Source organism: Pristiophorus japonicus, chromosome 13, assembly GCF_044704955.1.
Source record: "Pristiophorus japonicus isolate sPriJap1 chromosome 13, sPriJap1.hap1, whole genome shotgun sequence".
Taxonomy (NCBI): domain Eukaryota; kingdom Metazoa; phylum Chordata; class Chondrichthyes; family Pristiophoridae; genus Pristiophorus; species Pristiophorus japonicus.
This window is the reverse complement of record NC_091989.1, coordinates 20,118,435-20,131,150: the sequence shown is the minus strand read 5'-3', so window position 1 is coordinate 20,131,150 and position 12,716 is coordinate 20,118,435. Positions and strand designations below refer to the sequence as shown.

The window sequence follows — 12,716 nt, the reverse complement described above, 5'->3', positions numbered from 1 at the left end:
TCTCATGCAGACTCAGCTTGCTGCCACAGAAGCTCAGCCTGCTGCCATCATGGTTGCAGCTACCAGTGTTGAAAGGAACTTGCAGGATGTCACAGCAGTCCAGCAATTTGTCCTCCAAAAGATTGCTGAGGCACCGCCCCGGGGGAGTGGCAGTGACTCTGTGGAGCACGAACCTGCTGTCCTCTTCAAAGATGACAGTATTCATGCTCCCATCACTGCAACTCCACCAGTGCCCTTGCTTTTGCCTGTCAGCCAAGAAACCCGGACTGCTGCTGTCTATGCCGAGATGGTGCAGTCCGAAGACAGGCCTTCTAGGCCCAGAGCTGCTCAAGGCCATCGTTCAAGACCATCTGCAGTCTCCCCCACTGAAATTCAGCAGCCTTCCACCAGCCATGCTGCAGCTACTGGGGTAGCACTGCGTAGGAGCAATAGGACAGGCAAAGACACATGGAAGAAAAGTACTAAGGGAATGCATAAGGGTGAGTAGTTAACTTTGGTATGTAATATTGGATGGTTTGATTTATAAATTTGGTTTGGGATATTTATTTTATGGTGGCTTTTATTGTAGATTTGTGGCCAAGAGGTCAGTAGCAGAAAGAAGGTAAGGTCTGGGACTGTTGTGAATGGGGAATTGGGGTTGCATTCAATTATACCATAGTCAAATGAATCGACCATGGACAGTCCGGCCAGAAAGGACTATGTTGGTTGCCCCCTCTTTTCCTCCCCCTCCTCCTCCTCAACTCTTCAGCATATACCTGGTGGCAAGGGCTGTGCTCTTGTGATGGTGAGGTTGTACAGCATGCAGCAGACCACGGCGAATCTTGAGATGGGCTTTGGTGAGTACTGAAGGGCCCCTCCAGAACGGCCCAGGCAGCAGAAGCATTGTTTAAGCTCGCCAATGGTCTGCTCAATCACATTTCATGAGGCATCATGGCTTTTGTTCTATGCATGCTCCCCACATGTGTTTGTGTTGTGCACCGGAGTCATAAGGCAGATGGTCAGCGGATAGCCCTTGCCGCCTATTAGCCACCCTCTGGTTTGTTGTGGTGGCTCAAATGCGAATGGTGCAGCAGACAGCTGCAGAATGAAGGCATCGTGACTGCTGCCTGGATATCGAGCACTGACCTGCGTGATGCAGAGTATGGTTGCACACCAGCTGGACATTGAGGGAGTGGAATCCCTTCCAGTTGTGGTACATCTTCGAATTCACACGAAGTGACCTGTGTACAGTCAATGGCACCATGCACCATGGAGAAACCTACTTTCCTGGCAAAGCCATGTGCTTGCTCCACCTGCTTCTCCCTGGCAAGAGAGAATGAAATGTATCCACCTCTCTTTGCATGCAGAGCCTCAATGACCTCCGTTGTGAAACAGTGCATGGCAAAGTGGGAGATGTTGGAAATAACAGGCTCCAGCCTGGAAGGAGCCCAACACATAAAAGTTCATGGCCAAGCTCACCTTCACAGCCACTGTTGTCCTCGCCCTGCTCCGAGGCTGCAGTTCTGCACCTCCTCAGCGAAGCAGAGATGTCACATACACTGTTCCTCACTGAGGTTGAGGTAGGAGAGTTGCTCCCTGAAGATTCTGGGTGGATATGGTCTCCTGCTGGGAGCCCTCCTCCCCTTCCTCCTCCTCCCTCTTCGAGTAGCTTGTCCTCCTCTGTGTCTCCTCTGCTCATTCTCCCTGTCATGCTGCAGGCCAAGGGGGATACACACTACTTCTACAAACTCACCAAGAGTCAATAGAAATCAATCAGCAACTAACCTGAAATCTTTAAATAGCGCTGGTGGGGTGTCCTTCCTGCTGTTGAACACATGTTCAGCTGTGCGTGTTTAAGAGAGGGGGTTAGCTGGAGCGTTGAGGTCGAAAATGACAGCGCTGGCATCAAATCAGCATTACACGCTGACTGACATCACGACCTGCCTACTCTGCATACTTCCAATGCACGCGCCTTGTGCCCGCACTAACGAACTCATTTAAATGGCATCTGGTGTGGCCCACACCAGGAGTTTGCATACACGGCACAGACCCCATTTTGGACTCAAAACGCCACCCATGGTGCCGAACATACATAGAAACATAGAAAATAGGTGCAGGAGTAGGCCATTCGGCCCTTCTAGCCTGCACCGCCATTCAATGAGTTCATGGCTGAACATGCAACTTCAGTACCCCATTCCTGCTTTCTCACCATACCCCTTGATTCCCCTAGTAGTAAGGACTTCATCTAACTCCTTTTTGAATATATTTAGTGAATTGACCTCAACAACTTTCTGTGGTAGAGAATTCCACAGGTTCACCACTCTCTGGGTGAAGAAATTCCTCCTCATCTCGGTCCTAAATGGTTTACCCCTTATCCTTAGACTGTGTCCCCTGGTTCTGGACTTCCCCAACATTGGGAACATTCTTCCTGCATCTAACCTGTCTAACCCCGTCAGAATTTTAAACGTTTCTATGAGGTCCCCTCTCATTCTTCTGAACTCCAGTGAATACAAGCCCAGTTGATCCAGTCTTTCTTGATAGGTCAGTCCCGCCATATTGGGAATCAGTCTGGTGAACCTTCGCTGCACTCCCTCAATAGCAAGAATGTCCTTCCTCAGGTTAGGAGACCAAAACTGTACACAATACTCCAGGTGTGGCCTCACCAAGGCCCTGTACAATTGTAGCAACACCTCCCTGCCCTTGTACTCAAATCCCCTCGCTATGAAGGCCAACATGCCATTTGCTTTCTTAACCGCCTGCTGTACCTGCATGCCAACCTTCAATGACTGATGTACCATGACACCCAGGTCTCTTTGCACCTCCCCTTTTCCTAATCTGTCACCATTCAGATAATAGTCTGTCTCTCTGTTTTTACCACCAAAGTGGATAACCTCACATTTATCCACATTATACTTCATCTGCCATGCATTTGCCCACTCACCTAACCTATCCAAGTCGCTCTGCAGCCTCATAGAATCCTCCTTGCAGCTCACACTGCCACCCAACTTAGTGTCATCCGCAAATTTGGAGATACTACATTTAATCCCCTCGTCTAAATCATTAATGTACAGTGTAAACAGCTGGGGCCCCAGCACAGAACCTTGCGGTACCCCACTAGTCACTGCCTGCCATTCTGAAAAGTCCCCATTTACTCCTACTCTTTGCTTCCTGTCTGACAACCAGTTCTCAATCCATGTCAGCACACTACCCCCAATCCCATGTGCTTTAACTTTGCACATTAATCTCTTGTGTGGGACCTTGTCGAAAGCCTTCTGAAAGTCCAAATATACCACATCAACTGGTTCTCCCTTGTCCACTCTACTGGAAACATCCTCAAAAAATTCCAGAAGATTTGTCAAGCATGATTTCCCTTTCACAAATCCATGCTGATTTGGACCTATCATATTACCTCTTTCCAAATGCACTGCGATGACATCCTTAATAATTGATTCCATCATTTTACCCACTACCGATGTCAGGCTGACCGGTCTGTAATTCCCTGTTTTCTCTCTCCCTCCTTTTTTAAAAAGTGGGGTTACATTGGCTACCCTCCACTCCATAGGAACTGATCCAGAGTCAATGGAATGTTGGAAAATGACTGTCAATGCATCCACTATTTCCAAGGCCACCTCCTTAAGTACTCTGGGATGCAGTCCATCAGGCCCTGGGGATTTATCGGCCTTCAATCCCATCAATTTCCCCAACACAATTTCCCGACTAATAAGGATTTCCCTCAGTTCCTCCTCCTTACTAGACCCTCCGACCCCTTTTATATCCGGAAGGTTGTTTGTGTCCTCCTCAGTGAATACCGAACCAAAGTACTTGTTCAATTGGTCCGCCATTTCTTTGTTCCCCGTTATGACTTCCCCTGATTCTGACTGCAGGGGACCTACGTTTGTCTTTACTAACCTTTTTCTCTTTACATATCTATAGAAACTTTTGCAATCCGTCTTAATGTTCCCTGCAAGTTTCTTCTCGTACTCCATTTTCCCTGCCCAAATCAAACCCTTTGTCCTCCTCTGCTGAGTTCTAAATTTCTCCCAGTCCCCGGGTTCGCTGCTATTTCTGGCCAATTTGTATGCCACTTCCTTGGCTTTAATGCTATCCCTGATTTCCCTTGATAGCCACGGTTGAGCCACCTTCCCTTTTTTATTTTTACGACAGACAGGAATGTACAATTGTTGTAGTTCATCCATGCGGTCTCTAAATGTCTGCCATTGCCCATCCACAGTCAACCCCTTCAGTATCATTCGCCAATCTATCCTAGCCAATTCACGCCTCATACCTTCAAAGTTACCCTTCTTTAAGTTCTGGACCATGGTCTCTGAATTAACTATTTCATTCTCCATCCTAATGCAGAATTCCACCATATTATGGTCACTCTTCCCCAAGGGGCCTCGCACAACGAGATTGCTAATTAATCCTCTCTCATTACACAACACCCAGTCTAAGATGGCCTCCCCCCTAGTTGGTTCCTCGACATATTGGTCTAAAACGGGTGCTACGGAGCCAAATTTTGCAGCCTGAGTCTTTATCCACCTTGTCCCTACACTCTGGCACTCTCTCTAAATCCTTCCAACTCATCATCTCTATCTCCACATACAGAAGCCTCCCTAAAACCTACCCTATTCATCCATGCCTTTCATCACCTTTCCTAGCTCTTCTTCTGGGACCACCCGGTATTCATTTACTTCTCTGTGATGTTCTTTGGTGTGTTTACTATATTAAAGGCACTATATGAATGTAAGCTGTTGTTCATTGGGATAGTGTAGAAGGAGTTTGACTCAGTAATAGACTTGCATGGTCCCTGAGCTGGGTTAATGCTGGAGCTGTGCACAAAAATTTGGATTCCTTGACTTGACAACCCTGAAACAGGTTTAATTAAAAAGAAAACAGGAGTAGAAATTGGAAATTTGTTGGCAATGTTGTGCGAGGTTATTTGTCTAATGCATTCAGGAGAAAAGGAGCGATTTCCTGCTCCATTTATTGCCCACTGCTAATTCAGTCAATGCTCTGAAAATAGTACATTTTAATAATTTGTCATATAGCTCATCTAAACTTTTATCTGTATGGCTCATTGCCATTGTAAATATGAATACGTTCTACAACCGTCAGTTCACAAGGAAGTGGAAAAAGGCAGTTATCCCTTTTGCCGGTATTGTGTTCAATCCTCATTGCAATGCAGATAACATTTACTTATATGTCTGTTAATAGGCACACTGACAAAAAGTGCTGTAAACTCATCTAGCTATGTGACAAGTTATTAAAGGTACTGAAGTTGGCTCCACTGATGAGCCATCAAGCAGTAAGAACACAGTGTAACAGACTCAACAAACTGGGACAAAGTCCCTGTTATAATCCCTAACCTGCGCTGAGTGAGCTGATCTTGACCTGGATAACAGTAGGGGGTTACGGTTGGTGTCAGTGCCCCTGTACTGAGGTAAAAATTCAGTCACGGTTCCTGCTCCTGATGACTATCGGGTGACCCCTGCATGCATGCCAATGCCCATCATCCCTGTTCTCACCAAGCTCCTATGTCCTTGCATCTTCATATCCTTCCACAGCCTCACCATCCCCACCTCTGCTATATCATGCTGTATGTCCTTGGGGGTAATGTACTGACATGGATAGAGAACTGGTTGGCAGACAGGAAGCAGAGAGTCGGGATAAATGGGTCCTTTTCAAAATGGCAGGCAATGACTAGTGGAGTGCCGCAGGGCTCAGTGCTGGGACCCCAGCTCTTTACAATATACATTAACGATTTAGATGAAGGAATTGAGTGTAATATCTCCAAATTTGCAGCCGACACTAAACTGGGTGACGGTGTGAGCTGTGAGGAGGATACTCGGAGCAGGGTGACTTGGACAGGTTAGGTGAGTGGGCAAATGCATGGCAGATGCAGTATAATGTGGATAAATGTGAGGTTATCCATTTTGGGGGCAAAAACACGAAGGCAGAATATTATCTGAATGGCGGCAGATTAGGAAAAGGGGAGGTGCAACGAGATCTGGGTGTCATGGTTCATCAGTCATTGAAAGTTAGCATGAAGGTACAGCAGGCAGTGAAGAAGGCAAATGGTTGCTGACTCATCTATAAGGAGTTTACTAACCAGATCTCCTTTTGCTCCAGAAATCCCTGGGGTGCCTCTCTGACCACGGCGTGTTCTCCCCCTCTTTCCTGCTTCACCCTATGAACAAACAGAAAGGAAGACTTCAATCATTCGCAATGAACTATTTTAGAAAGTTATATATTTTTCAGTCTTCTCCTGAAGCTGCTGATAGTTTCAGGGGTATGGTTCCATGAATGCCACCAGTCCTCTGGTACCTCACCATAGTGGGTATTCTTTAGATATAAGCCTAGCTAGTGAGTAGCAGCAGGCTATTCAATTGTGGAGAGCACTACAGCTGAGATTAATCCTGATCTTATCTAACATCCAAACATATGCATTTTTCAGTAGGAGGGTGAGCCCTCTGAATGGCAATCAGGAGCACATACCCAGAGTCATGTTTTCCTTCTCAGGGACAGAAGCTAATTCTGTTGCCCCATGTTATTGTCCAGCTGGGATCAGGCATCTTCCATATATTAGACAAAGTAATGATCACAGCTCCTTCGGGAATTAGCAAGAAAAAGTTAACTGAATTGCTAAATATTGCACAACATGTCTAACCATCTTAAACATATTCAGAGTAGTACATTGTCCACGAGCCCTTCCACATCTCAGCTCAAATTACATACACTCAGTTGTTTCAATTGGCGTATTTGTGTTTAAAAATGAAATCTATTTGAATTGTAGAAACTGTTAGTGATTAAGCTGCGGGAACCTTCTTAGACATCAATCATTCCTTACCATCCTCCCACACAGCTTTCTGTATTTTGATAGTGGCAACCTAACACTCCATTTTCCATTCCTTCTGAAGTACATGAAGATCAATGAGAGGCGTGGGAAGACCTTTCATCTATTTAAATAAGTGGGACTATTAGGTATTAATCGTCATTCACAAAACCTCATTGGGGAGGGGTCCATCGCATACCTCTAAACCTTTCTGTACTTTTGTAAATGTTTTACTTCACAAAAGGTTTATTTACTTAAGATGTTTTAAGTTTTCAAAATCATAGGATGGTTCATTATTGGGAAGGCTATTGACCAGACTTCCTTACATTTTAGCCTTGATAATCCTGGCTTCGAGCAGTCAAGCTATATTTTCTAACTTAGGTCAGCTTTTCATTAACTTAGGTTTATAAATTGAGGAATATTAGGCAACATTGGACAATTTGATTCTAAAGGATACTATAAGTTAAAGAGTCTGAAACTAGGAACAGATTTTAAATAGTACTCATGTCCAATTTCCAGTTGTCCCATAGTAGACTCAGTAGGGCAGAAATTGTGTTGCCAATCTGCCAACACAGAGTCTCACTAGACATGAGCACAAGATGCAGAATTTGAGCTAAAATGTTGCCTCAATCCTGTAGCCTTGTGTTCGCCTAGAAAGGCTAATGAGTCAAACAAAAAAACAAAGTTCATATACTGATGTCCTCCTGTCCCATTGAAACAACAGAGTAGATGTTCGTGTGACCGCTTCCATCAGGCCTCATTACCATTCTGTCGGCAAACATTTGGAGCAGCTCACCAACTGGAAGGGGCAGGAAATCCAATGGCACCATTATGGAGCCCAACTGGCCAGGGTAAGTTAAAAAGATGAAGTAATCTTGAGGTGCTAGAATCAAAAAATATTCCAGAGAAAACAAGTACTTCAGAAAACAGGAGGAGGTGGAAGGATATACTTGCTTTGGAGGCTGTTCAGAGAAGGTTCACAAGGTTGATTCCGGGGATGAGGGGGTTGACTTATGAGGAAAGGTTGAGTAGGTTGGGCCTCTACTCATTGGAGTTCAGAAGAATGAGAGGTGATCTTATCGAAACGTATAAGATTATGAGGTGGCTTGACAAGGTGGATGCAGAGAAGATGTTTTCACTGATGGAGGAAACTAGAACTAGAGGGCATGATCTTAGAATAAGGGTCCGCCCATTTAAAACAGAGATGAGGAGAAATTTCTTCTCTCAGAGAGTTGTAAGTCTGTGGAATTCACTGCCTCAAAGAGCTGTGGAAGCTGGGACATTGAATAAATTTAAGACAGAAATAGATAGTTTCTTAAATGATAAAGGGATAAGGGGTTATGGGGAGTGGGCGGGGAAGTGGATGTCCATGATCAGATCAGCCATGATCTTATTGAATGGCGGAGCAGGCACGAGGGGCCGTATGGCGTACTCCTGTTCCTATTTCTTATGTTCTTATGTTCTTATGTTCTTATGAAAGATCTGCTTTGTGGTGAGATCATGTTGTTGGTGGTGGGAATGCTGCAAGATGACCCGGTGAATGTGGACGTTGCTGCAATGGAGATTGAGGTCAAAGATGTTATTGTGGGAGGAGAGAGAGGGACAAGAGGAGAGAGGGGGGAAGAAGAGAGAGCGGGGGGGGGGGGGTGGTGTGAAGAACAAAGGTATGATAATTGAGGAAAGACTCAGTTAAGGGCCCCATTGTTCACAACTGAGAGGAAACCTTGATTGAGGAACAAATCCATTTCAGAAGTTCTGGTGTGGCTACTCGAGTCATAGGAACAAATACAAGAAACAAGGACATTGGGGGAAGGACAAAGGAGGGTGGGAAGAGGCATAATCAGGTAGTTGTGGGAGTCTGTGGACTCATAATAGATGTCTTTGGTAAGATCATTACCGGAGAAATATATATGGTTTGAATAAAAAATTAATTGAGCAACTTTTTTTCACCTTCGAGTCCTGGGTTCAGATCCTTCCCAGATTGGTAGGTGAAAGCCTTGACTCTCTGTTGACTATAAGGACTCCTACGTAAAATGGGTTTAGATGGACCTAGTGGACACCTCTCTACAAAAGTACATTACTGTAGCACTAATTGGCACTGCATTGCGATTTCAAGCTGTTTTGTGATTTGAATTTAAAATCTATAGTAGGAAGGCGTCTTCACTTGACAATATCACATTCTGTCATACAAGCAGCAAAGGTCTTTCACATGGATTTATGAATAAATATGCCCCAAAGCACTAATTAATTTGCATGATCTAGCTTCAGTTTGTGAATTGATATCTCTAGCTTTAGGTGCTGATGTATTCCATCATAAATGAAACATTATCTTCATTATAAAATTGCAGCACTACAGTGGGTGTATATTCTTACCCTGAATTTACTCAAAAAAAAGATGTTTACCATATTCATTGCAGCCAACCTCTGTGCAAGAAATGCTTAGGTAACGCACCTCCCTAACAAAATGCACTCTTTAATGTATAGAGCTTTCGAGTGTAATCCATTGCTAAACTCAGTCAAGGTGGCTTCACTTTGTTCAGTCTATAGAGCTATTGGTTTGGAAATTCCTGGGTCCACGCACCTTTAAGACTGGCCACTTGGATAGGATACTGAAGGGTGGCTGGTGCCTATGCAATAGTATCAATCATCAGTTATTGCCTTCAGGAGAGTAAGGGCAAGAAAAGTAAAAGAAAATGTAACAGACAGAGAAACACAATACTAATGCAAAATACTGTGGATGCTGGAAATCTGAAATAAAAGCAGAAAATGCTGGGAATAGTCAGCAACACAATAGATTATTTTGCCGATTACCCATCCTACCTTTGCTGCAGGTTCACCTTTGTCACCTTGAGGCCCTGGTGGTCCAGGGGAGCCTGGCTTTCCAAGTAAACCAGTAGACCCTTTGAAGCCAGCGAGTCCAGGTACACCCTTAGAACCCTACACAATAAATTCAGAAGATGACTAAGATAGTGCAAGACAGTGTAATGGACAGTTTATATTCATGTGAATGGTCATTTAAAGGATAGCACTGTGTCCAGACCTGACAATACTGGGTAAAGCCTGGGTCTGAGAACTTTCTTACTGTGTCGTATCTCTGAGGCATCGCATCCCTTAAAAAATGTAAGTGTGGTTAAAAATAGCAAGCTCCATCCATTACACGCACCACATGCAATGGTCTGCCCTTGCATTAATCGGCATTTCCCGTCTGTCACTGCTGATCTCGCTGTTCCAAAAAGAGCCAAACCTGTCAAAAAGTGGCATCCTTTCTTTCTTTCTCTATTCCCTCCCTTGTTCTATACTTCTATCTCTTTATGGCACATCTGGCTGTGGGAACAGTGTTCCCCCGACTCCATAGCACTCGCAATCACCTTCCCTCCTCCCTTCAATTGCCGCTCCACATCCCCCTTCAGGGACTTACCTTTGGGCCACTTCCGGAAGGCAAGCAGTCCAGCATTCACCTTTAGTAAAGAGACTAGCTGCCTGTGGAGGCACGGCAGGTGATGGAAAATAATGATAATTTCTAGCTGTCCTCCAGCCCCCAGGTATGGCCTGCGGTATTGGCGGCCACTCATTATACAACCAAAAATGGGCCGCAACCAATTTCTACCCCTATAATTCTGGGGGAACTAGCAAGCCCTTGTGAGGAAAAAGACTGAGACAAAGGACAGACACAAACCCAAATGTCTTAATTAAGCCTGGTGCGACAGTGCAGTAAACCTGTCAAAATGGTGACACTTATGTCTTCTTAAAAGCATCTATTTATTTCACAGTTATATATGGAAACGACTTGACCAATTTCTATCCCTATAATTCTGGGGGACATTTTGGTCTTAATATAAGCTCTGGGAAAGCAAAAGGAAATGGCCATGACCATAAGGCCTGGTTTCATCAAGATACTTGAAATGTGACCATTCTAGTTTCTGACACATGCCTGTCCAGTTGATTGATTCCTTCGATAGGATCCATATTAGAGAGTCTTAACAGCCTTCTGGACTCAACATTGAGTTCAACGATTTCATAGCATAGTCGCTGCCAATCTTTCGCTCCCTTCCCTCCCACCCCCAGAGCCTGTTTCTTTCTTTTCTTCTCCTTGTCTCTAATAGCAGCTGGTCATTGTCCTGCTATTTACACCCTATCTAGACTAATGTTTATCTAATTCTTTGCATTGCCATTTGAATTTGGGCCATTATCCTTTTTGTCTCTCTAATCTCTCCTGTCTTCCACCCTATCACAGACCTTCCCTTTTGTTCTTTCTTCCCCTCCCCCATTCAGTGCTGGTTAAGAATTTGTTCTTTTTGAACACTCTCCAGTTCTGACAAAGGGCCATCGACCCGAAACATTAACCCTGCTTCCTCTCCACAGATGTTGCCTGACCCGCTGAGATTTCCAGCATTTTCTGTTTTTAGTCCATATTAGAGAGTCGATGTTTTTGACTTGGTCACTAAGATTTTAATCCTGGAAATGGTTTCTCTTAGTAGAACTTAAGGTATAAATTCCATCCCTACGGCAGAAAGGCAGAAAGAACAAGAAAGCGTGGAATGAGGGGAAAGACCAGAAAGATTGATAGGAACAGAGAGGAAGAGATTTCCCAAGAAAGTTCCAAGAAACTGTTAGGAAGCTTGCTAGAAATGACAGAAAGTTATATAGAAGTTATAAAGAACCTTTGCAGCAATTGTGCAGAAGCAGAGATAAACTATTAAGAGTGACAGTTGTTAAGATTAAGAAGTGTCAACTTGAAGAAAGTAAACTTCTAAATTGCATTGCAACTGTACTTAATAGCTCAAGGCTTTGATGTAAATTTGCAGTATAACAATAGAGGGAATATACATGTTATGGGTAGTTAATCCAGGACAAGAAGATGACTGAAGAAAGATGATGAGCATGGAATGCAACAGATTATGATGACCAGATATAAGGTAGTCAAACAGCTAATGCCACAAAGCCAATATACCAGCAGGACAAGGTAATATGTTTGTCTTCATGCTACAGAGGGGATAGCCTGTATATTAAATGCTACTAAGTTACCAGTGATATGATGAATACAAACTGTGGAGCAGATGTTACTCTTCCTGCACCTGGACATATTAGAACATCTAGGTACAATGAATGGAGGAAAATCAGGTGGGGAGGATCAGACACCTGTAACGGGAACCCATCTGACTTTACATCCATTTAAATTGGTGGGAAAATCAGATAGGGTCCCTTATGGGCATGCAATCCTATACACCTAGTTGGAGGAACAGGAAAATCTCCCCCAGTAACGTAAAGTCGCTCAGTGGTTTGATAACCAACCTTGTTACACCCATAATCAAGAGAATCCAGCTACTCCTGCGATTCTACAATACACTTGTGCCTATAATGATTTAATAACCACTATCTAAGTGCCTATTGTAATTCTAAATACCTAACCTAGTGATGACATTGTTGTCTTAAAATAGGTGTTGTGACTAAAGTAGTATTAGTTAATCCATGTATTTGACTTTATCTTTGATGACATTCGCAAGATCTTTCCACTCAGAGTTATACTGTAATTCTGTGATGATTGGTTCGCTATACAACTATTAACAAAAGCAAAATACTGCGGATGCTGGAAATCTGAAATAAAAGCAATTAAGAAGCTTTGGCCTTGGTATGGAAGACTGTTCTAATCGGGCTTCTTACTACACCTTAGACATGTATGGTAGAAATCCAGTTCACTTTCTATGTATACATGTTAGGAAAAAGGACAAAGATTGGTCTGATACACTTTAATGTATATAAATAATAATAATAACTTTTATTTATATAGCGGCTTTAATGTAGTAAAATGTCCCAAGGCGCTTCACAGCAGTGTTACAAGACAAAACAGATAAATTTGAAACTGAGCCACTGAAGAAGAAATTAAGGCACATGACCAAAAGTTTGT

At 43.8% G+C, this 12,716-nt stretch overlaps 1 protein-coding gene across 1 annotated transcript in view; it reads right to left on the bottom strand.

Annotated features, from left to right (window-relative positions):
* Positions 1-12,716, bottom strand: part of col7a1l (collagen type VII alpha 1-like) — a 505,550-nt gene that overhangs the window by 91,398 nt on the left and 401,436 nt on the right. Inside the window, exons 89-90 of the mRNA XM_070898381.1 lie at positions 9,632-9,748; positions 6,089-6,166 (exon numbers count right to left, since the gene is read on the bottom strand). Coding sequence (XP_070754482.1) covers positions 6,089-6,166; positions 9,632-9,748 — 195 coding nt within the window. The remainder of the gene's footprint in view (positions 1-6,088; positions 6,167-9,631; positions 9,749-12,716) is intronic.